This window comes from Xyrauchen texanus, chromosome 40, assembly GCF_025860055.1.
Source record: "Xyrauchen texanus isolate HMW12.3.18 chromosome 40, RBS_HiC_50CHRs, whole genome shotgun sequence".
NCBI lineage: Eukaryota > Metazoa > Chordata > Actinopteri > Cypriniformes > Catostomidae > Xyrauchen > Xyrauchen texanus.
In genome coordinates, this window is record NC_068315.1 from 37,132,447 (window position 1) to 37,159,264 (window position 26,818).

Sequence of the window (26,818 nt, forward strand, 5' to 3'; positions counted from 1 at the left end):
GCCTGACTCCCCTTTTAGGCACTGTGGCACCACAAGCCTTGGTGCTGTGATGTCATCCGGTGCATACCAGAAAATGTTTGTATCACACGCAGCATGTGCTGTATGTCATGCAGTCGTCTGAGGCACGGTTGGTCAGTGAGGTCAGACGGTGCCAGAGGGTGGTTGGTGGGGTCTGAGAAGTGGTTCAGGAAAGTCTGTATGGATGTGTCAGAGGCTTGCATGTCCGCTATGTCGTTGTTGGAAATCTGCGGAGCGTTAGAGACTGTGAGGGTGGCACTGTTGCAGGAAAAGTTCGTTTGCTACGGGTTATCACTGCAACGTTAAAGGTGGGTGGGTGGGTTGGATTTTTTTGTAATGTCGTCCCATTCTTGGAACAGGTGTTGGTGTTTGACAAGCTTGCTGTTCGAAGTCTTAAAGCCATTTTGTTTCTTGCAGGTAGGCGTGCACGTCGTGGCCTCCTGCAGGTTTTGGGGTGAAAGTAGGGATGTTTCTGGCCAGCTTGTCAAGTTCTTTGGGAGCCATGCCGTGGTTGGTGACCAGGATTTTGTGGGCGGGCTCCCACCCTTTTGTTGCCGACGGGGGTTCTTGGAGGCTGGCTGGTGACATGTTGAACAGTGGGCTTTCACCCCCCTTTCCAGCTCTGAGCTCTTGGCTGAAAAGATTGGGCCCACTGGTCAGGGGAAACTCCGTGATGTGCGTTTCCCTTTTCTGTTCACTTTGCAGTCTATAAGAATGATTTAGTTCTCTATGAACAGTGTCAAGTTCATATCGGAGATGGTCTCTGTACTGAATAAGTTCATGGATTTCAGCTCGGGCCATGTTCAGGTGCTTTTCACAGGCTTTGGCTTTAGCATCTCTGTCTTTTAGTGCAGTCTCTGCTCTTGCAAGGAGAGACTCGGCTTGTTGCAACTTTTCATCGAGTTCCTCTCTGGCTTTTCTCTCCGATTGTTCTCTTTGGTCTGTGTCTTGGAGAAGGTTTTCCAGGGCGTTTTGAAGTCTTTCTACTTCCTTTTTCTGTTCTGGGTCCATTTCATCCTCTTCCTTTCGTTGTTCCTCGGTCTCGAGGCGTAGCTGATCTAGTTGACTCTGAGTTTTTGCTTGGTTCCTACGGGCCTCCTCAGCTTGGAGTTTTAGTGCTGCGGCCTCCTGCTCCAGGTCGAGGTTGCTTTCCTCATTTATCCGTGCCTGGGCGACGAGATTGTGGGCAAGACTTCCGATGATCTTGGTCCATTCTTTGTGGTTGTAGCTCTGTGTTGGGTCGTGGGCCATTAGGCTGTCCAATTCGGCGTCCAGTTGCTCTCGACCTAGGGGCTGTAGGTCCCTGGCGTCCTTGGGTAGGACGGTGTCCGTCATTGCGCTCAACCAGGCCTCAAGGTGATCCCAGTGGGCTGCGGGACTGGACGAACGGGACATACTGGCTTACTGTAGGCGAGAGAAAAGAACAGCACACACAAAGAGGCCAATGCAAGTATGCATAGGGTTAGCGAGCTACAATGAGGTGGCTATTATAAGCCGTAATTTTGACTAACTGGGGTTGACAGTTAGACAGTTAGTGGGCCGAATTTCGCGGGTCAGTGCAGGTCTAAATAAAGACTTTGACAAGGCGGCAGCCCACAAGGGTTATCTGAGGATGCGGGCTGCTTGTTTGTCTCTTTATTCAGTTTTCCTTGATGGCTCTTGTAGGCTCTGTCTTACTGTAAACTGGAAGTACACACTACGACAGAGCAGAACAGCAGAATAAAATAGAACACAATTAATGTTAGGAATAGATAGGCAGGAGAAAAAAGGGCCTAAGTCTACCACCACTGCTAGGGTTTATGATAGGACCAACAGGGTGGGGCGCTATCGAGGTATAAACCCTAGGAAGATGGTGTGGCTTAGGGGAGAGAAAGAAAAGAAATGGGTCAAATGCTTAAATGACCAGGGGAATGTCTAGTATTATGTGGCCTATACTGGTGGATGGATTTTACCTTCTTTTAGTTTGCCTGGGGTGAATCGATGTCACTCTGCTGGGGACCAGCACGTGGTCAATCTTTCCAACGGTCCCGAACACTGGGCAGCAGTGTCCCCGGGCCCTCCGCTACTATCACGGTGCGCCCTCTCAAACAACTTGACTTTAAACACAACCGGCAACACCAAGGTGTCAACTGTCAGACGGCACAACAAGATTTGGATTTTCCTAGAACCCTCGTGAGAGTGGCCCCTCTTTAGGCCCTGGTTTAGGTAATTATTCCAAACTTGCCGTGTGTGTCGACTGACGGGTTGACTCTCTTTGGAGTGCCAAATTGCTGATGTCGATTGCGTGCCGCACCAATGAAAAGAGACAGAAGAGTCCGAGATTCACATACAGCCAGCGTCGGTAACGCCGGTCGGACAAACCAGCTTGCTGGGAACCAACCAGAGATGACGGTCGAATCACCACAGCACACTAGGGAATTCTACATACAAATACAGAACAGGATTCAGCAAGTGAAAGTCTTAACGTGAATCAAGGCTTTCTTGTTTAAACCAAATTGAGTAATTATGTGTGTAGAAATAACAGGCAAAGCTTTACCAATTGATGATAAATCGAGAAGTTTGATAATGATGTTAATTATCAAACAATTTGACCACAAGAAAAGACAGAAGTAAACGAGGCAGGGTTAACAGACAAACTTAATTTAAATTGAATTCAACTTGTTAAACTCAATTTAAATAAGCTGGTAAAGAGATGTCAAGTAGCATCTAAGATAGTAAGGATACAGTCGTAATAAAGTATCAAAGAGGGAGGGGAAAAGAAAAAAAAAAAATTTTGAATTTTTTTTTTGTTTATATCAATAATAATTAATAATAATTAATCATATTAATTATTAATTATTGACATGAGAGACTTAATTCAGATTTACATTCGAAATTTGTTTGTTTCAAACCAAATTTGAATAAGTGTAAGAAAAGTTAGAGATCAGAATTGTGTCCGACGATAATCAGATTGCTGTAAGATATCAGTGATGGGATCTGAAATAAACCAATTGGACTGAGACTTAACTTTAAATTTTAATTCAAGTTTTGTTTGAAACCAATTAAATGTAACAGTCGGAGGTAGAGGAATTGTTTAACATCCAATAATATTAGCACATGCAAAGCTTGAAAATGCCAATATGTATTGACAGTTAAACTGCCCTGTAAATCTTCACAGGGTGAAAGGGTTTTGAGAAAAGAGATGACCTACAATGAATGTCCACACGATGGCGTACTTGTGCTCGCGCACAATGACGTCATGGGGTGGGAGTAATTTGAGAACTAAATTAACTAAATATATATGACCTGTCTGCTAATGTCCACACGATGGCGTACTTGCGCCCGCGCAAGATGACGTCATGGGGTGGGAGTAACTTGAGAACTAATCAAGCTTTTACAGGCTGCCCTCTATTGTTTGTTAGCAAAATAGCACCCTATATTTCGGTGTGACTCAAATCTGGGCGTGTGTTACGCTGTGATTTTCTGCAAAATCACACTTATTCAATTGAGACCTCGGCGGGTCTTTTCTTTCTTTCTTTCTGGTGCTATGCTTTACATAAATGGTGTGGCAGATTCTTTTTTTCTGCCCTACGAGTAAATGTGAACAACAGGAATTGTACGTCTGTGTTCGGCTCCCATACACATTAGAAATATAGCACTTATTCAAAATGTATTAGGTTTCCAGTTGATTAGCTACGTCAGTGTAAACCAGGAGTTAAATTATAATCTCAGGCCTTATTTAAGATGAGGGAAGGAGCATCGCTTCACTCAATCTTCTATCGCCCCGACAGAAGAACGTCGTTCTGAACAGGGGGGTTTGTAATATTAAAATATTACGCGTCTTTACAGAAGCAATTTTAATATTATGAACTGCAGTTTACTGTGGCAATCAACAGGGGCAAAAATAAATGTAAGACATATATTTAGCCGCTGTTAAATGCTGAACTGAGAATCGGCTTTGTGCCTTTCAGTTCGGCGCGCTCGCGTACAAAATTAGCAACAAAAATACACAAAATTGACAATGCATTCCTTCACAAAACAAAGCTTAAAATGTGCCCGCATTAATCTCCACCATAATAATGTAGTGCGTGAACAGGCCAGGTTTGGGGAATGTACAATTAATATTACTGATCGAAATCAATGATTAATCATACAGTGTGACCCGAACACCCATACATGTAAAAACGCCCCAAACGGGCTTATATAGTCCAAGATTCTGCTTCAAAAATATATAGATAATTAAACACAACGAATTATATTTAATTAGGAATATACATCATATGCAGACAGGCTATATTAATTTTAATAACACCTCAATGAAATTGACCCGTAGGCTACCGCAACCAGTCAGTTCGTCCGCCGAACCACTTTATTTGGTACTTTTAATCAATTCTCCAGAGGGGTTATTCCTAGTTATAAGCTTACTCATCAAAAGCACGTTAACTTACTTTGATAATATCAGCTCGTAGCTTAAAATCGCACATTAAAGAGGCTTTGTTTTGTAACCAACACACACAGGCAATCACGCGTATAATTGAGTTTAATACAAGGAACTAGGATATATCACTACACTTAACAAACAAACATTTAACATAGAACAAACATAAAATAAACAAAGTAAAAGCGGTAAGGAAAGTAAAGAGAGGGGTAGCAAACTTGTTACAACAGTTAAACCTTAAGAGCCATTACGGAAGTTACACACTTTAACGCATTTGAATTTAGATGAAATAATACTTGCACAATGGACCTTTCTGTGGCTGAACAAGACTGCGTGTTTATTGTGCCCTCGTTAGCGTCCGTGAGATGGAGGATTTCTGTTGGGTTTTCCCGAGCATGGGTCGCTCATGGGGAGTTCAAAGCATCTTAGGAGGAACGGTTGTTGTTGCTGAGAGAGAGTCCTTTCACCCGGAGGGTATCGGATTGCTCTAGAAATGTAAAGTGTTGAGCTTTGTCCGAAGACAAATAAAAGACTGAGATAAACGGCAAATAAAATAAAAGACATGTCTGACGAAAGTAACACAAAAGAAAAGTAAAGAAAGCTTGAAGAGCTTGAAGAGATACGAGAGAAGAAGCCAAGAGAGAGATTCAATGCCGGAGCCTAACTTTTAAGGCAGGGAGGTCACACCTCCTCTGGGAGGACTGGCCCAATGAGACTCCTCCGTTTTGGGCGCGAGATTGTTTCTTTGTCCTGTCAAGGCTCATTTACATGTCATTTGCATAATTTATGACCGGGTCAGGATTTTGGGTTTAATCACTCAAAAGACAGTAAAAACATAGCAGAATACATTTTTAACGTAACCATATATTTATATTCAGCTAGGGCAAGTCGTAAGGTTTAATTTGATACCAACAAACGTGTATTTGGTACACTTAAAAGTGAATATACACTCTTAGACTCTATATATATATCCTCAGAGTTTTACTACACAACTAAACAGTCTTACTAGTTTGATATACAGCAGAAATACCAAAGCCTACGGGGATAAAAACATATTTCCTTAAACATAAGCCCTTCTGGGCTTTAAATGTGAGAAACGTGTGTGTCTCTCAACTTTTCACATTCCTTACTCATCTAAGGAGGGGGGTGCGGGGCGAGTCACATGAGTGGGGGTTTTATGACCCTTCGCAAGAATGTGTGCATTGCATTCAGAATCAATGACTTCATGATTCTCCGTCCATACCCTACAATGCCCATCCCAATGTGTCGATGGATCACCAGCTTTCTGACAGATAGGCTGCAGCTTGTGATACTGGGGAAACTCACATCCGGGACCCTCACTATTAGCACTACTGCTCCTCAGGGATGTGTTCTCTCGCCCCTGCTCTTCTCCCTGTACATGAATGACTGCAAAAGACCCCACAGTCAAGCTCCTGAAGTTTGCAGATGACACCATGGTCATCTGCCTCATTCTCGACGGTGACGAGTCTGCATACAGATGTGAGGTTGATCAGCTGGCTGTCTGGTATGGCAACAACAACCTTGAGATGAACACGCTCAAAACTGAGGAGATGATAGTGGACTTCAGGAGAAATACCCCTGTACTCCCCCCTCACCATCCTGAACAGCACTGTGGCAGCAGTGTTGTCATTCAGGTTCCTGGGCTCTACCATCCTTCAGGACCTGGAATGGACACCCACATAGACTACATTGTGAAGAAGGCTCAGCTGAGGTTGTACTTCCTTAACCAGCTGAGGAAGTTCAACCTGCCACAGCAGCTGCTGACACAGTTCTACTCGCCCGTCATTGAGTCTGTCCTGTATACATCTGTAACTGTCTGGTTTGATTCAGCCAACAAATAAGACAGAAGGAAAATACAACAGACAATCAGGACTTCTGAGAGTATTATTTGTGCCCCCCTGCCCACCCTCCAAGACCTGTATGTCTGCAGAGTGAGGAAACATGCAGGTTTAATCACTCTGGACCTCTGCATACTCTCCACTTTGAACTGTTTGCACTTTGAACCACAGAGCATGGGCTATGTCTCTATCCTCCAACTGAAATTGCTGCTGAAAACTGCTGAAGCCTTCTTCATTGCATTTGAACATCTCTCCTTGAAGTTCTTGATGATCAGGTAAATAGATATTTCAGGTGCAATATTCTTTGCAGCAATTTCCTTGCATATGAGGCCATTTTGATGCAAAGCAATGATGGCTGCACATCTTTCTTTAGAGGTAACAAGAGGACCACTTCTTCCCTCCTTTTATAGCAATCAGTCTGCTCTTATAATCCAATCAGAATGATAAGAGTGATTTCACCTTACTAGTACTCGTTCACACTTTCCCAGGTGCTGCTGATATGATTAGTGAAATGATGTTAGCTGGTCATTTTGTGCCAGGGCCCAAAAACAGAGAAATTTTGTTTTTGTTCATTTTTTTGGCAATTAATTTTCAATCAAATATAACAACATTTATATTAAAATGAAGTGAAATGATCCACAGATGTGTTCATGTTGAAAATATTCAGAATAACTAACATGTTTTTTAACTTTTGAGGGAATAATGTCTCATTTTCCACATATGTGGACTTCATGTTTATCAGCACGCTAACACGTGAAAAATGAACAGATTTATTAAAGCCACATATCAAACCAAACTAGAGACGTTACTCTTTACAACCAAACATGTTTCAATCAAAAAACTTCAAGAGGTTTCTTATCAGAGGCACTTTTGTTGGAGCACTTCACAGAAATCAATGTCATGTTGTTGTGTCACGTGACTCATGCGGCAGAATTTTAACACTTAAATGACAGTGTAGAGTCTTGTGAACAGTATTCAGCCGGTTTTCATTTATTTAAATTATGTGTTGCTTATTTTGAAGCCAAAATACAATGTCTAGACATGAGGACACAAGGTCGCATGAGATTAAGGCAACAATATAACTGTATACAACAGAACTGAACAGTTGTATTCCTGAGAACAAGAACGTGTCGTCGGATCTGAGGCCATATGTTTTGGACACTTGGGTGAAGAGAGGGACAGATCTGTCAATCGATCACCATCTGGTGGTGAGTTGGGTCAGGGGGTGGGGAAAGACTCTGGACAGACCTGGGAAGCCCAAGCGAGTAGTGCGGGTGAACTGGGAACATTTGGAGGAGGTCCCTGTCCACGAGATCTTCAACTCACACCTCCGGCGGAGCTTTTCAGGCATCCCTGCGGAGGTTGGGGACATTGAACCAGAGTGGGCAATGTTCAAAGCTTCCATTGCCGAAGCCGCGGTGGAGAGCTGTGGCCTCAAGGTTTTAGGTGCCGCAAGGGGTGGTAACCCTCGAACCCTGTGGTGGAGACTGGTGGTCAGGGAAGCCGTCCGACTGAAGAAAGAGGCCTTCCGGGATTTGTTGTCCCGGAGGTCTCCGGAGGCAGTTGCAAGGTACCGACAGGCCCGAAGGTCTGCGGCCTCGGCCGTGAGGGAGGCAAAGCAGTGGGTGTGGGAAAAGTTCGGAGAAGCCATGGAGAAGGACTTTCAGTCCGCACCAAAGTGGAAAACCGTCCGCCACCTTAGGAGGTGGAAACGGGGAACCATCCAAGCTGTATACAGCAAAGATGGGATGCTGTTGACCTCAACTGAGGAGGTTATTGGGCGGTAGAAGGAACACTTTGAAGAACTCCTAAATCCCAACACGCCCTCTATGCTAGAGGCAGAGCCGGAAGTTGATGGGGATCAGATTCTATTTCCCTGGGGGAGGTCACTGAGGTAGTCAAACAACTCTGCATTGGCAAAGCCCCGGGGATTGATGAGATCTGACCAGAAATGCTGAAAGTTTTGGATGTGGTGCTGGAGAGGAGGGTTCGGCCGATTGTCGAACATCAGATTGAAGAGGAACAATGTGGTTTCCTTCCTGGCCGTGGAACGACCAGATCTTTACTCTCGCAAGGATCCTGGAGGGGGAGTATGCCCATCCTGTCTACATGTGTTTTGTCGCTCGGGAGAAGGCGTATGACCGGGTCCCCCGGGAGAGACTAGGAGGTGCTGCGGGACTATGGGGTGGGGCGGTCCCTTCTTAGGGCGATCCAATCCCTGTACGTGCAAAGCGAGAGCTGTGTCCGGGTCCTCGGCACGAAGTCGAGTTCATTCCATGTGGGGATTGGACTCCACCAAGGCTGCGATTTGTCACCAATCCTGTTTGTGATATTCATGGACAGGATATCGAGGCGTAGTCGGGGTGGGGAAGGTGTGCGGTTTGGTGGGCTGGGGATCTCATCGCTGCTTTTTGCAGATGATGTTGTCTTCATGTCATCATCGTTCCGTGACCTTCAGCTCTCACTGGATCGCTTGGCAGTCATTTACATTTACATTTATGCATTTGGCAGACACTTTTATCCAAAGCGACTTACAGAGCCCTTATTACAGGGACAAATGTCCTTGCTCAAGGACACAATGGTGGTGGCTGTGGTGTTCGAACCAGTGTCCTTCTGATTACCAGATTACCAGTTATCTGCTTAGACCACTACACCACCACTCCACCACCACAGTCGAGTGTGAAGCGGCTGGGATGAGGATTAGCACCTCTAAATCTGAGGCCATGGTTCTCAGCAGGAAACCGATGGAGTGCGTACTCCAGGTAGGGAAAGAGGTATTGCCCCAAGTGAAGGAGTTCAAGTACCTCAGGGTCTTGTTCACGAGTGAGGGGACAATGGAGCGGGAGGTTGGCCGGAGAATCAGGGCAGCGGGGGCGGTATTGCACCCGCTCTATCGCACCGTTGTCACGAAAAGAGAGCTGAGACGGAAGGCAAAGCTCTCGATCTACCAGTCAATTTTTGTTCCTACCCTCACCTATGGTCATGAAGGCTGGGTCATGACCGAAAGAACTAGGTCGCGAGTACAAGCGGCCGAAATGGGCTTCCTCATAAGGGTGGCGGGCTTCTCCCTTAGAGATAGGGTGAGGAGCTCAGTCATCCGTGAGGAGCTCGGAGTAGACCCGCTGCTCCTTTGCGTCGAAAGGAGTCAGTTGAGGTGGTTTGGGAATCTGGTAAGGATGGCCCCTGGCCGCCTCCCTAGGGAGGTGTTTCAGGCACGTCCAGCTGGGAGGAGGCCTCAGGGAAGACCCAGGATTAGGTGGAGAGATTACATCTCCACACTGGCCTGGGAACGCCTCGGGGTCCCCCAGTCAGAGCTGGTTAATGTGGCTCGGGATTGGGAAGTTTGGGGCCCCCTGCTGTAGCAGCTGCCCCCTGCGACCCGACTTCGGATAAGCGGTTGAAGATGGATGGATGGATTCTTTTTTTCTTTTTTATAATTATCTGTCTAGCTGCTGTTTTTGTGTTGTTGTGCACTGGAAGCTCCTGTCACCAAGACAAATTCCCTGTATGTGCAAGCATACTTGGCAATAAAGCTGATTCTGATTCTGAACAGTTCAGATTTTAAGCTTTCAAATTGCACCACCTATCACAAACTAACAGGTGAAAAGAAGAAAGAAAATCAACAAAACATGTCATTTCATGCCTGTCATGTCACTGCCATGCAGAGGAGGGTAGAGTAGCCAAAAACTGTACTCAAGTAAAAGTACAATTACTTCAAAAACATAATTACTCAAGTAGAAGTAAAATTGCTAACATAAATATTTACTTGAGTAAGAGTAAGAAAGTATCCAATTAAAAGTCTACTCAAGTAGTGAGTAACTCGTTACTTTCACAAATTACATAATAGACGTTTACTCCCGTACATTCCATTACACAATACACATGTAACACATTATTATTAATTGAAATTCTGTCATCATTCATGTTGTTCCAAACCTGTATGAGTTTTGTTCTTCCATGCAACACAATAAGGAGATATTAGAAGAATGTTTGCCTGAGTCACTATTTACTTTCAAAATATATATATATATATATATATATATATATATATATATATATATATATATATATATATATATATATATATAAACATTCACTGAAAGTGAATGGTGACTGATTCTGTCAGTCCCTAGCATTCTGTGTAACATATTTTGTGTTCCACATAATACAAAGCCTCACACTGGTTTGGAACAACATGAGGGTAGAGAAAGGATGACAGAATATTAAATTATGATAATCACTAAATCAATAAATCAATAAATCACTTTAAAGAGATTGTTTACCCAAAACTGAAAATTCTCTCATCATTTACTCATCCTCATGTCATCCCAGATGTGTATGACTTCCTTTCTTCAGCAGAACACAAATTCAGATTTAAAAAAAGATTATTTTAGCTCTGTAGGCCAAAATTTGATGCTCCAAAAAGCACATAAAGGCAGTATAAAAGTAATCCATAAGACTCCAGAGGTTTAATCCATGTCTTCAGAAGTGATATGATAGGTGTGAGTGAGAAACAGATCAATATTTGTCATTTTTGCTAGACATTCTTCTCCTTGCCCAGCAGGGGGCGATATGCAGAGAAGAATGTGAATCACCAAAAACACAACAATAAGAATGTGAAAGTGATCTGTTTCTCTGTTTCTCATTCACACCTATCACATTGCTTCTGAAGATACCGATTTAACCACTGGAGTCTTATGGATTATTTTTATGCTGATTTATGTTTGTTTTTTATCTTTAAAATGTTGCCACCCATTCACTTGCATTGTATGGACCTACAGAACTGAGAAATTCTTCTAACAATCTTCATTTAAGTGCAGCAGAAGAAAGAAAGTCAAACAGATCTGCATGAATGTGAGTAAATAATGAGAATTGTAATTTTTGGGTGAATTATCCCTTTAAGGGCTCTTGTCAGATCTGGATGAATTTGTCAATAAGAAGAGAGGTTTGGAAACATTTCTAGTAATTATTACAGTGAAAACGTGAAAATGTCCTACAAGGACATTATATATAATGCTGAAATATAATGCTTTCTTTTGCTATTTCATAGCTTTTAAAGTCCTGTGTGGATTCTTATTTCAGTGTAGCTACAGTTTTCAGTGTTGTAAGTATTTAGATCATTAGTTCTGTTCAGCAGTACCGCCACTCTCTAAATGCAGAGTACACAACCTACGTAGGGCACCAACTCCGGTCGAGGAACACTCGTTGTGTCTGAAACTGCCCCCTATTCACTATATCGTGCACTGTTTCAAGTTTTCGCTATTTTGTAGGAGTATCTGAATTCTGAGTGAGACACTCGTTCCCTACTGTTTTCACTCATTCTTACCCACAATGCACTGTAATTTCAAGTGTACATTTCAAGTACACTCGATGAGGGTTAATTTCCCATAATCCACCACGGCAAAGACATACGAGCAGGGAGTTTACTGCATTCCTTCACAATGTTTTATTTCATGCTGAATGTAGTAAATTACTTTTTGGCAAATCATTACTGGATTAAAATAACATAATAACATATAGAGAGACAAAACATACAGATACATTTTAAAATGTACTCTTTATTTGATCAAATAAAGAATATATTTCCCCTTAAAGGAAGACATTAAAAGAAATTGAACTGCTGGCAGAAAATGCAGGACAGAGAAAACTCAAGGTCATAACACACCTCACTACTTTACGTGTCACATGAATAATTATGGTCTTCAAAAACAGAATGAAGATTTATTGTATTCATTCATTATTTAATAAGGATAACACATAAGGCTTAAAAGGTTTCTTCACCAGCCCAGAGCTCTGACACTCTCGTCAAAATTCACTCATTTCGTTCACTTACTGCTGAACTATAGTGCACTAACTGGATTTATAAAGTGAATCCGCCTGAATTACCTGCGATGGTTTCCAGTACCCCTTGAGGGCGCAGAGTAAATGCATAAATACTGCTCATGACATGCGGGACAAAGCACACTGATTTATTGCTGCACGGATTTAAAAATGTACACTTAAAAACTGATGTCATAAGAGCCCAGTTACAGAATCACCATGAAAATCTCATTACACAGAAAAGCCTGCGTTAGAATTAGAGCCAAAATTTACCTCAGAGTGCTGCCTGAAGTTGGAACTGTGACTTTAATCTTGAAATATCAGCTTGTCTTGGTGTTTGTTAAATGAAGGATTGCATGATGAAACTATTCTTTTTTTCACTGTGTGGAGTGCAGAAAGTGTTTGACTTTGAAGAGTTTGATGCTGCTGCAGTGATTGAGTGAAGGTCTGTGACAGCGGCTCATCGCGCAGCTGTAAACTTCCGCTCTCGTAAAAGTCCCATTCAATAATCTCTCAATAAATTACACATGAATTCAAATTAAACCCAGTGAGGTAACAACAGTAACGCCACACATTGTAAAGAAGCAAAAGTAAAAATAAATCATTAGAAATTTACTTGAGTGAGAGTAAAAAGTACCCACTTTTAAACCTAGTCTAAAAGTTACATTTTCCCCAACAAGTTACTCAAGTAAACGTAATGAAGTAAATGTAATGAGTTACTACCCACCTCTGCTGCCATGTCCCATTTAGGGCCAGAAGACAAATCCTGCACAGTTTTACCTCAATAAAGAAAATCAAATCCATCCAACAAGAGCTTGAAGAGTGAATATCATCTGAAGCATTGTCATCTCATGGTCTATGACCCTGTTCTTGTGATGTTCATAAGGTTCTGAGAGGAAAGATTACAGATAAGTAAAGATAAGAGATGGTTCTTCTCACAACCCAGGGCTGAAAAATAAAATAAAAGTTATTTTATAGGAGTGTTAAGAAGAGGGCATGACAAAATGTGCTAGTGCAGTTTCCCTGGAGGGGCTGTATTGATGGTGGAATTAATGAAAAATAGCAAACGTGTATCACGCACTCTGGAGCAGGTGTGGGCCGTGAAAATCACTCAGGTGTTTCACACACCTCTGTAGGTTTTGACAGAGGCTTCTGGGAAGTGCAAAATTATTTTTTTGCCATACAATGTATAACCTATGAAAAGAATAAAGAGAATAAAAATCAATAAATATTGGAAGTATGTGAAAGTGTACATCAAGTGATTTTGGTTTTCTTGTTTGTGGTCAACTTTCTCTTTTGGTTGTAAATGAACGTTAGGGAAATCATGACACATTGTGGAGTAGATGAAGAGATGGATATACTTCACATCTTCATCCTCCTCTTCTTCAGTCAATTTACACAGAGTTCCCTAATGAGCTAGTGCTAATGGCTGCAGTGATGCGTTCCTCATGACAGCCAGCATTTTAACAGAACTTACCTCCCAATCAAACTCTGAGCATCAACTGAATAATTAGCGTAGCAGAATAATCAAATAGTAGGTAAAATTCGTAAGATATCTTACGAATCATTATTAGTTGTCATGAGATTATGAGATGACTTGTTTGAAAACAAACATCATGTTTCCAATTTCATTTGCTGACACACGTTTACTTGTTTTGAACCCAAAGCTGGGATTATCTGAGCATGTTGGTCCTGCTGCAGTTGAACTAAAGGGCAGCCGAGACCTGTACAAGGAGCGTGAGTCAACACCGCAGTGCATCTGAAGCAGGACATATCTGCAGGGCCATAACGAAACAAGCGCCAACATAACGTCATTGTTGGGCTTTAAAGGGCACGCCGAAGCCCGCGACCTCAGGGAGAACAGAAATACATTTGTGCAGAGAGCCACTGCTGTCTCCTCCAAGCTGACGTCGCTGAAGTGCAAAGGGTGAGACAGGAACAAAGGCTCAACGATTCAGCCACGGAGGCCTCGCTCTCTGAAGGGTTTCTCCCAGAGGGACGCCCGCAGGGGTCAGGAAAGTTTTTATGAGCGTTAAAGAACTCACTCTCACCCAATGCAGTGTAACACAGGGAATGAACAGAGCACATATACATCCTACTACTCCTGTTATGAGCGGATGCGCCCCTCAGGCTCGCTGTGTTTGATATGTCAGCCAGAGATGCTACAAATCTGTGGAGGGATATTTAGACCACGAGTGAGAACGTACTCTTTTCTATTGAGGAGAATTGCTTTCAGTGAGCATCTACATCTTTTAGACTGCAGTATGTATTCACCAAGCCCCGCCCCCTCGACCTAAAGGTGCTGTCACTCTAGACTTAAAGCATGCAAAATGACTTCAGATCGAATATGGCCAACATGATATTATGTCACATCCTAAAGTATTTTTCAGATATGAATAATATGAAATTCTAAATATCACAATATACCCTGTCACTGCAAACCATGCAGCTTTGACGTTTTTATTCTTCGTATTGAGCCAAGAGGCAAATCTGCCTTGATGAGATCCTCTATTGGTACTGTAAACATCTTTCCACCATATGTATTCTCAGATCAGTGCTCACCATACAAGAACTTTCATTCACAGCGAAGGATGAAACTTCTACGCAATGCATGTATTCCTGCTTTTGTGTGTTTGCATGCAAATGAATGGAAGTGAATGAAACACAAAATGCACTGTGACTGCACTTTAATCCAGCTAGCCCCACCTCTCCATCTAATTATCATAATCCTGCCTCCTACACCTAATCCATCGAGCTCTTTGCGCTTCCGTCCTGTGCTTAATCTACATCAGTCATGGCAGCTCACACAATCTTGGCTTTATTGCAGACAAAGTGGATGCAATAATAATAATAAAAAAATCATATACAGCCTGATTTGTACATTTAATAACAAGAAAGACTATTCATTGCTTATAACTTTGTGTACAAGAAAATCCGATATAAGCCAGTATTTGAGTCAGTATTTTTTTTTTTTATATCATTTTGATCATTTATGAATAAACATGATTAAGATAAATGACAATTTTATAGTTATGAAAACACAGATTTGTGAGATATTAGTGGAACTGAAGGTGTCAGAATAATAAACATAAAACAATCTGAGAGGTGTGGCCAATCACAAATAAGTCATCATCAGAGCTTGTACTGCAGATTTGGAACAACTGCACTTGCTCAGCCAGGCGGCTAGTCTCGACCCCACTCCCGCGGGACATTGATGGCATACGTCAATGTGAAGTAACAGAGGCATCCTCAACCTAATCAGGGGTGGGAAGAGTACTGAAAAATCATACTCAAGTAAAAGTACTGATACTTCCCCAAAACTTTAGTGTGAGCAGAATAAAATTACCTGTCCTTAAAATACTAAAAAGAGTAAAAGTAGCTCAGTTTAAAGTACTTATGAGTTGTGAGTGTTGAGAACTGAGTTGCGAAAGCTATACCGCTTCTAATTAACACTGTGTGCTACAATTGAAAAATGTAGCAAACATACCACAATTCACATTCCCCTTTTTGGCTGTTTAGAAAGAATGTGACCCCCACCTAATACACTGACATATGGTAGGCAGAGGGAGTGAGCTAACGCTAATTCCATTGTGATTCCTTAATATAAAGCACAGTGCTATGGATCATGAATAAAGGTTTCTCTAATCATTTTATTGCCCAGCCCTGTTGCTAACATTGTATAAATGATTCACAGCAGCCAAATAATCTCAGTGATTGCTCATTTACAGGCTCTGTTATAGATAGAACTCCGCTCACATTTCCTTCAAAACATGTAAAGTTTAGTCCTTATTTTGCAACTTTATGGTTTCTTCCATGATGGGACCATTCGTAATCCTTTAAAAACCCACGTTCGACAGAACTGGATTCCCGTAGCAATCCTCCAATCAGAGCAGTCAATGCTGAACGGAGTCTAACACTCTGTACTCAGGTAACACTCTTCGGCATTGTGGGTAATGTAGTTGTTCACCATGAATTCAATAGCTTATATTGTACGTATGTTATACAACGTTTAATATTATTATTAAATAAGACATAAAAACTGTAAAGACGTGTTAGTTGACGTTAAGTAATGCATTGAGTAATGTTAACTTAAACACCTTTCAAATGTTAAGAAATGTATTACATACTTTCGTATAAAGTAACATGAATAAACTCTGTAAATAGGCGCTGTTCCTTGTTAATTTACATTAACTCTATATGTCTAAATTAACATAAACAAGATTAATAAATGCTGTAAAAGTGTGTTGTTCGTTGTTAGCAACATTAGCTGATGCATTCAGTAATGTTAACTTCTACAACCTTACTATAAAGTGTTAACAAAATCAGTGGTCTTAGCCATAGAAGTTGTTTCAAACCCCTCATTAATAATTAATAAAGAATTACATCAACCTACATCGGATTGAATCGGATTGTTTCACACTCAATGTGGATTTAACAGCCGTTGTTCTGGCCGGGCAAACTCAGTGTCTGCCTCAGTGACATCACAGACAGACAGATGACATCACAGAGACTACATGTGTCCCCAGTCTGCTCTCAGTCTTAGCCAGATGGTCCTGACAGCTTGTCCAACGCAGGACTACATGTCTCTTCAATTCCATCTCAAGCCTTGCTTTAGTACGTAGTTACACAGAGGAGTGATATTTCATGAGACAGCTTCATTTGTTCTGCTCACACTATGCCACACTCAAGAACTATTATCACAATAGAAATGTGCAATGCAGTATAACATTTCAAATGTCAGATTGTGTAAAAATGTCATTGTTGATTTGAGGAAATATACAAGTTATCTTAAACAGAAAAAACTGCAACACATTTTGATCCATAAATGCATTTTGGGTAAACACAGCTATTATAATTGAAACGTGTATTTGCTGAGGTCGGCAGCAACATTCACCTTCATTCACAACATGACAACCCCAAATAAAGTCTCCTTATTGAGAACGAGGTCTTTGCAATGTGCTGTCCAGCAGCGTGTGGTGTCGAGCATTTATAAAACATGGTGGTTGTGGGAAGAAACGGCCTGTGGTGCTCAAACCCATGTCGTCTCCAGAACGGAGAAGGAACACCTCCATCTTTGGATTGATCCTGTTCCTCCCGCTGGCTACAGTGATTTGCTATGCTAGTAAAGTTTATTAAGCTCACGGACTGCACACAATTCCCTGCACGCTAGACCCCCTGGCAAGGAACGACACAAAATGTCTTTGTCATATTTGGGGGACGTTTGAATACTGAGAGTAAAGTGTTATTTACATTTATTCACCTGCAGTGCATTTCAAATATTGAGTTTGTTTTCTGGGAACTGAACCGTGACCTTGGTCTTGCAAGTCCAGTTAACTGTTGAGACTGAATTGGGTGGATATAACGAGTTGTTCAGTAGTACTAGAGGATTGGTTTTGTTCCATCAGTATTAGCCAATTTGTACGTTTGTTTGATGGTCTAACTGTTTTAGACAATTTTGTGTTTTGATACAAACATTTTTATATAATAATCTATTTCTTGTGGGAATATTGTTAGTCTTAAATGGCTACGCCTGATTAATAGCAAGCCATTATTGACGGCATTTACATGCACAATCTTAGACCTTACATGTTGCTTATTAAGCTGATAATGTAAGATGTCATGTAATCATCTTATCAGAGTACGGTCATGTAAACATAAACTGACAAGCTCACATCGATTTTTGCCCATGCAAACACCTTTCCCAGCGCTCTCAACAGTTTATTCCATGTGCAAATGTTTAATACTAGGTTGTCAATTAGGGATGGACATTTTGGTCATTTTCCTACTCAGCTACTCAAAGTAATTACTCGATGAATATACAGCATATGTACATGTCAGCATTGTGTCTCTTTGTTCCAGCGTCTCACTTGTTTATTTTTATTGGCTGCTATTATGTCATCTGTTACAAAAAGTACAAAGATGCCATAATCAAAGTGCAATGCATCATATTTTGTCATTATGTAAAGATTGTCTGGCCATCTCAAAAGAAGAATGCTCAGAAAGTGCATCTCTCTGCTCATCTCACAAGTTACCGTAATTATTCAAGAATAGCCCTCATTATCTTACCAGAGACACCATAACAATTTCATATTGAACACGCCATGTAAAGTTAAACCTTGTATTTGTTCCATTCAGCTGTAAAGTCCTTTCTTCTGAGCTTGTGTACCAGACAGCGGATGTTCAAGCATAGTCATGCGGTCATGCTGCTGTTATTGTTTGAATAAAATACAATTATTTTGCAAGAGATGACTGTGACTGTGAGATGGCTCATTCTTGCTTTAAAATGTAAATTTGACATAGATTATCTCTTAATGCTTGTGTAGGTTAAAGTGAGCATGTTTACATGCACACCAATACGCTGATTGCTCTTTAAAATCCACAAGAATCCAGCATGTACATGACATTTGAAATAATTGTGAAACCGTGAAGAGGCATGTGCTCAACACGTGTGCACATTGACTGAGCAGGCGAGATCGACAATTAAAGTATTTACATTCCATGCGAAATTGCCACAATGAGCAAAAACTTACCCGTGTCTATTGGTTTATACTTACACCGTTTTTGACCTTTACCTCAATAAAGGAACCCGGTTTATTACATTTACATGACCTTGCACGTTGTCGGCTTATTAAACATAATTGGTGGAAGAATGTGCATGTCAGTGTTGCCAGAACGACTGATTTGTTGATAGATTGACTTTATCATTCCGTAAAAATAAGGATGCATGCACCGTTCAGAAAGAGTCACATGGAACACAAATAAATATAATTATTTTGACATATTGATTGATCATAAGATATTGAACACATTATTTGACCATATTTACCAAATCACTTTCTTCCCCTTAAAAGAAGACATGGAAATCAGCAAAAGAAATTGAACTGCTGGCAGAAAATCAAGGTCATATCACATCTCACTACTATACGTGTCACATGAATAATTATGGTCTTCTAGATAGAATTCATCCATTGAGCATTACAGCAGAAAACAGAAAACATCGTCACTGATCATTCACCGCACTCATCTGAAAGGAATAAAACATTTCCTTTTTATTCAGTGTAATAATGCAACTTTAGAAACATGTTAAGTATTGGCCAACGCTGTATAGAAATGAACATACTCTAAAAGTTTGTAATGAACTTTCAGCACACGCACACACACTGAGAGCTCCATTAAGCTCCATTCTTTGCAGTTCATGGAATATACACTGTGACAGTTTTGCTCGCAGTTGCAATAGAAAAAATTATAATATGCAACAAGTTTCAACCCATTTGCATGTGAGTGTTCCTTTACTTTGCAATAGATACATTAAAGTTCATGATCATGTGCATCTGCACACACAAAACATAGCAACAGAAATGTATTCAATTTATAAAACTGTTGAATATTAGTCTGCTTGCCCTCAAAGTCGGTGAGCATCTTGTTGCTTGATTTCCAGAGGACACACGTGGTGCATGTGTGAGTATGTGTTTGTGTGTGTGTCTGTGTGTGTGTGTGTGTGTGCATGTGTGAGTGTGTGTATGTGAGTTTGTGTTTGTGTGTGTGTCTGTGTGTGTGTGTGTGTGTGTGAGTGTGTGTATGTGAGTGTGTGTCTTTGTGTGTGTGTGTGTGTATGTGTGTGCATGTGTGTGTGTGTATGTGAGTGTGTGTGAGAGTGTGTGTGTGTATGTGTGTGTGTGTGCATGTGTGAGTGTGTGTATGTGAGTGTGTGTTTGTGTGTGTGTGTGTGTGTGAGTGTGTGTATGTGAGTGTGTGTCTCTGTGTGTGAGAGTGTGTGTCTTTGTTTGTGTGTGTGTGTGTGTGTGTGTGTGTGTGTGTATGTGAGTGTGTGTGAGAGTGTGTGTGTGTGTAGACAGACAGATAGATAGATACTGCTGAGTTTGGCTTTCTGTGTCATTATTCAAAACTGTTTGCATCCATTTGACCAATGTAAATTCATTGTTGTTGCCATCTTCCGTGATTACGATATACTGTATATTATATTAATATTGCTTTTGTATATCCATAAATGTGTCATTTCTCCATAAAACAGTAAAACCACGAAGGGAACTTGGTTTAAATAAATGTGGACAGACATTGGCTGTGAACAAAAACACTCACTCATTAATTAATTCTCTTTAGTGAATGCTACAGAATAGGGAGCGATTGCAGACTGTTCTGAAGGGAACCAGTTAATTACTGTCACCTGTGATTGGGTTGGCCACTAATTGCAGGTTTGGTGGTTCGTTTTCCGGCCCACATGACTCAACATGCCGAAGTGTCATTGGGCAAGACACTGAACCCCAAGTTGCTCCCAATGGAAGGCTAGAACTTGCATAGCAGCTCTGACGTCATTGGTGTGTGAATATGTGTGTGTGTGAATGGGTGAATGAGTTCAAAGAGTGAAGCTCTTTGCATACCGCTAAGGTTACAAAATCACTATATAAGTGTAGACAATTTGATTGGTTAATGACACACGGCAGCCAAGAAAAAACTTTTGCATTGTGTGCCGCAAACAGTCTTGCATGACAATGCTATTGAATTCTTGTGAACGGGCTTGACAAGCAGAAACGTTTCCATTTAGCCACCTTTCCTATCCCAAAATGAATGGGAAACTCACGATTACCACATCCCGTGTTACTACCTATAAATGCTACTAATAGACAGTTCCCCGTCTGTCGCTCACTTCGACGTTGTGTCGAAGAAGAGACACTAGGGTCTCTCTTGAGCGCCAAATATGCCTCTGATATATGAAAAAAGGCCAATGAGAAGTTGGCAGACAGTATTTGCAAACCCCGCCCCCGGACATACGGGTATAAAGGCGAGGAAATATGTTGAGTTCATTCAGAAATTTTCTTCGGACCCGATGGTAGAGCATGCAGTCTGCTGCGAGTCACACATCTGTTCCTGTTTATCGCTGACGCTCTGCATGCTGTTGGATCGACGGCACATTACAGTGGCTATTTTCTCCTTCAAGCCTCTACATGCTTTCCCAGGCTGCCGCCAGCGTGGGGCTGGATTGGAACCCTCCATCCTCCCCACAGCCATCGCGGTTGGATGACTGGTTCCTGGGGCCGCTCACAGCCTCACCCACCCCCGGTCCCGTTTTTTTCTCGGACATGTATGATGAGCTGACGTCATCGTGGAGAGCATCCCTCTCCACCCGTCACAAAGCCACTCGCTCATCCGCTCTCGCTACCCTCGACGGTGGAACGGCCCACGGGTACACGGCGATTCCCCAGGTGGATAGGGCTGTTGCTCTCCACCTATGTCCCTGAAGCCATTCCACCTGGCGGGGTCGTCCTGTGCTCCCCTCTAAGGCCTGTAGGAAAACATCCTCGCTGACTGCGAAAGCCTACAGCACCGCCGGATATGCCGCTTCCGCCCTGCACGCCATGGCCCTCCTGCAAGTCCACCAGGCCAAGGCGCACAAAGATCTGCACAGGGGTAGCCCTGATCCCGATGTGCTGCAGGAACTGTGCTCAGCGACCGACCTCGCCCTCAGAGCCACGAAGGTCACAGCGCAGGCACTCGGGCAGGTGATGGCCACGCTCGTGGTCCAGGAACATCATCTGTGGCTGAACTTGGTCGAGATGCGTGAGACCGACAAGACCTGCTTTCTCGCTTTGAGGACTTCGCCCAGCAGTTCTCAGCAGTGAAGAAGCAGACGGAGGCCATCTCTCACATCCTGCCCCGCCGCAAGCCTGCCGCCATAGGCCATGCCCCGTCTGCTCGCCGAGGGCTTCCTCCTGCGGTTAAGAAAACCCTGCTCACGCTCCCGAGATGTTAGCTCCGGAGATGGTAAGACCACTCCGTCCCCCGGTGGAGGGTCGGGAGGAGAATCTTTTGTTGAATTAATTTCATTTGCCATCAATAACTCTCAATAACAGAGCTATTTCCTTTGTCTCTGGGTCACCTGGCCTGCAAATGCCATTCTCACGGCACTGTGCTGCCACAGTTCAACAGTCCCGGCGTGCTGGACGCGGACCCTCAGCCCCACGACTGTTCCCCGGCCGGCCGGTTCTGACGAGTCCAGAGAACGCCGCTACAGGACCTCCTCCTCAATCACTAACCTGCCCCCTGCCAGGTATGCGAAGCAAGTTAAGTGCTTTGACTTTTTTCTCAGCACCTCGGGACGCACCCTTGCCTCCGGACGCCGTACTTAATCTACCCTGTACTGGAATAGGTGCTGCACAGGGTAGGACTCCTTTATGGACTCCCCCTGTGTGTATTATTCGTGGTACGGTCCCCTTCCCAGTGGACCCGCGTCACCCTTAGGCAGTCCCAGCTGTCCTCCAGTCACAGTGTTGTAGAAACTCCCCCCTCCTAGCAAGGCTGAATCTACCACTGCGCCATTTCCACATGCCACCTAAAAACCCATGTGATGTATTCACCACTCTTACCTCCCCTTCGGGGCAGATGTGGTCTCCGCAGGGTCTTTTCTACTTGAAAGAATAGGAAACTGGGTAAGACCCCTTCCCTCGATGCGTGTAAGGGCCCCGGCCATTTATTGCTCTATGGGGAGAAACATAGAGAGAAAAGAGGCCCAGTCAAGCTTGGCCCGTTCCCAGGTTGGCAAGCGTTGCCTTGTTCCCCTGTTTAGGGTAACCAGAAGGACTCCGATGACTGTTTTGGGGCATTGGGGAAGGGTACATGCAGTCTGACACAGCTGGTCACCTGTGCACGTCAAATACCTGCCCACTCCTGTGTCAGCAGTACACGTACACAGCTCAGCACATGGCGTGATTTAAATTGGACCCCTAGTGTCGCTTCTTCGACACAACGTCGAAGTGAGCGACAGATGGGGAACATCTAGATTCCATATGTAACCTCCATTCCCTGATGGAGGGAACAAGAAGTTGTGTCCTCCCGGCCACGTCGCTTAGCCGAGCCACTGTAGTGAAAAATCTGAATGAACTCGACGCATTTCCCGCCTTTATACCCGTATGTCTGGGGGCGGGTATGCAAATACTGTCTGCCAACTTCTCATTGGCCTTTTTTCATAGATCAGAGGCATATTCAGCGCTCAAGAGAGACCCCTAGTGTCGCTTCTTCGACACAATGTCTCGTTCCCTCCATCGGGGAACGGAGGTTACATCCGTAACCTAGATGTTTTTCATTCTATGACCCTGCTGAGCCTGCAGGACTGGGAATTCAAAAATAGAAGGAAAAGTCAGGAAAAGAAATGAAATAAAAAGAAAACCCTGAATGTTTTCTGCAGACTATATAATGTAACAAATGTATTTTAACATGCATATTAGCTCATATATGTATTACATGAACACAGAACAGGTAGGGGATGTGAGGATCTGTAGAAATGCTACTGAAATCTGCAGTGAGTCTGTAACTCATTTACCTCCATTAAAATCTTTTCTTTCTGCCTGTCATTAGTGGCAGCTGTGAGGGCGTGATGGGCAATTTACTTCCCAGGGCGAGACACAATAGACAGGCACACGGTGCTCACATACTTCCTTAAATCTACCAGAGCTACGGCAGGATGGATAATTCTCTAATTACTCACTCATTACAGATCATCGCTGAGCTCACACACGTCACAATTAACTGTAATCCTCTCAAGATCACTGTAGATTTTTACTGAAATTGTGCTTTTCTGAATTGTTACTCATATCACATTTCTGACTACAAGTCTGTGACTGCTGGAAACATGAGAACAGAGACAGACAAAGACAGATTAGAGTAATATTGATATTTGAGGACCCAAAGGAACATTGTTTGTGTGTGTGTGTATTTGCTTTTATTCAAAGATTTGTTAGCATACAGCTGTATTTATTTACTTCATTTATTTGTTGTCCTTTAAGGGGGCGTACATTTTGGGATCAATATTGATTGCTAATTTGTGCATCAGATGGTCGATGGAGAGTGAAGATTGAGGGCTTTGTCATATTTATTGTTAAAACTGAGTATAAAAAGAGTTTATGTCCTTGTTTCAAGTTGTTTTATTATATTAATTCTATCATCATGTTGGCTGTTTTTGCTGTTTCCATCCCTTCATTTGTGAGTTGACTGTCATTGTGATAACACATTAAAGTGTACGTAAGCATGTGGTGGATTTTAACAGGGTTTATGGTAATGTTTTAAATGATTGAAAATCTTGAGTATTGATTTGATTTGAGATGAGATGACCAAATCTATAGGCAAGTGTTTTTATGATCTAAATTGTCTCAGAGAATAGCTACGTTTATTTGTCATACACAAGGCAGAAAAGTCATGTTTGCTGGTGGAAACAAATTTGGAAGTCACAGATGATGTGCTGCGCTTTGATGACAAAACACTCAAAATAATTACAGACTTCCATGAAATATGACAATGCAGTTATCAAAACTTTCTGCAGCCTTGAAATGAAATGTGCGTCAATTATGTTTCTCCATTTCAATGTTTAATTGACTGCAGCCGTTTGTTGGTTGATTGGTATCAGACATGAGAGTTCATTATCGAACTTGATGGAGCGCTTTAGGATTTCCTTACTAGAGATAAGATACAACTTTTTTAAGATAAGAATACTAAACCTAGTTAGGAGTAGCACGATGACTGTGTTTCCGACGGACACAACACACACTACAACAAAGAAATAGCGAGTTGGACTTATGAGAGTCAAGCAAAATGAAATCCATCAATATATGTTTTAATTGCAGCACACTTTTATGAATACATTGAAACTCATTGTTGTGAATTAAGCATTTGAAAAAATGTCATGGGCTACAAATGTGAAGAAAAAAATAAAATATATCTCAAAATCATACCATGTTAATTGAAATCTTATATGTAACTGTGATGGGATTATCAAAGTTTAGTTTATTATCATTTAATTTCACGATTTCTTTTATTTATATTTATATTATCTTACAAGATTTTACATTTAGATTTTTTGTAGCCTTCAATTTGCACATTGTTTGTGGACATTCGGCAAGATGTGGAATATTGTTTTAAAATATATTCAATTAAATTTGGATTTCTCATTTGATTATACAAAGAATTAATCAACAGAAATAAACAAAATATTGTTTTATAATGTGTAGTATTAAATCATGAGTGATTTAAGGATGTCACACCAGCTGGGACATATTACCCTTGCAGGCCATTTTGGTTCAACATCATTGTAGTCAGCACTTTAGAATCAGTCTTACACTCCGCTGAAAGTTACTTTTATAAAAAGCTCCCACTCTTACACTACACCAAGTCCTACTCTTTACTAAGAATCACTTAAGTCAAAGCTTAAGCATCCCAGATCTTAATTTAAGATGTAAAACACCCCCTGGTCTCATAGAATCATGTTGCTATAACTACATTTTTGCTAAATGTGTTTTGCATGTTTTGTTGTACGTATCACGTCAGTTTTTCCTGGGGAAATGAACACTAGAGGCACTACAACAACAACTACTTTTATTCACTTTCACACAAATCACAAGTTAAACAGACAGATTATCAGTTTCTCACACAACGTTATCTCATGACATCTAAACACTTTTACTATATTTCATGACTCATTTGAACATTAACATTATATAATCAATGACATTTACAAGCTTGTTTGAGTGTGATCAGATTGTGGGGTAGCTCGACTGATAGAGTGTTACACTTGTGATGTAAAGTCCTAGAGAACATGTGAGTCCACACGTGAACCCAAAGTGTCATAGAAGAACACAAAATGATGTGCTTGTGTTTTTCATCTCACATTTGCTTTTCCTGACACTGTACGTTAGGTTTAGGTTTAAGATTAACTCAGTTTTAGCCCCTCTCAGTGGACTGTTCATCTTAGAACTGTCACAACATACAAAAAGTTTTAATTGTCATGAGATCAGGCTTGGTCGTAGTTGATGTCCCATGTAAAATCTGGATTCTGAATGAAAACCAGTTCATTGATCAGATTAATGTAGACTGCTGTATGTCTGTGCTACAGATATCCGTGGACTGCAGGTGTTTCTGGACCAGACCTCTCGTCAGGGTTTGGACGTGTCGCTGCAGCGAGTGGACCGAAATATCAGTGGTGTGTTCTCCAGTCTGTTCACCTCCATGCGCACAGAGGAGCTCAACCGCTACCGAGACACTCTCAGAAGAGCTGTACTGCTGCTCAGCCCACGGGGAGCCCAAGTCTTCATTCACCAGGTATGTCACATGATCCCATATTACTGTACATACAAATGTCATGTGACCACACATCAAGGTCCTCATTGCAGTGAATCAGATGATTCATAAGTCTTCAAGTGTTTGTCAAGATTACATTTCAATAACGTCACATCAGCAATGAAATGTGACAATAATGGTATCATAAATGTAGTTTCATTCTAAAGCACAAAGACCAAAAGTTTGCTGTTTGAACTGTAAAGCAGTATTTCCTTTCCTGCAGCTGCCATGTTGAGTGATATGATTCCTCTAATTCAAATGACCTGGCAGACAGTCCCACCTTCACTATGATTATCTGAAACACTCTTATCCGCTGATCTGAGGTCAGACACTTTAGCTTAGACATGGGTCTTCTTCTGTTCATCACCGCTGTACTGGAATCAGTCACTCACACTGACCAGCAAGGTGTTCTCGTGCATACAGTCTGGATGTTTAAGGTGATGGTCAGCTGTCCATGATCTCCTGCTCATGGGAACTCATCTGAAAAGAGATGATCACCCTTTGATATTCCCTCCTTATGACTGTATGATACATTTTTATACAGCTTTTCTGACACTAGACTCAAAGTGCTTTACACAGTGAA

General features: G+C 42.0%; 1 protein-coding gene across 1 annotated transcript in view; it reads left to right on the forward strand.

The window, feature by feature from the left end:
- Positions 1-26,818, forward strand: part of LOC127633550 (glutamate receptor ionotropic, delta-1-like) — a 772,099-nt gene that overhangs the window by 438,986 nt on the left and 306,295 nt on the right. Inside the window, exon 4 of the mRNA XM_052112731.1 lies at positions 26,012-26,217. Coding sequence (XP_051968691.1) covers positions 26,012-26,217 — 206 coding nt within the window. The remainder of the gene's footprint in view (positions 1-26,011; positions 26,218-26,818) is intronic.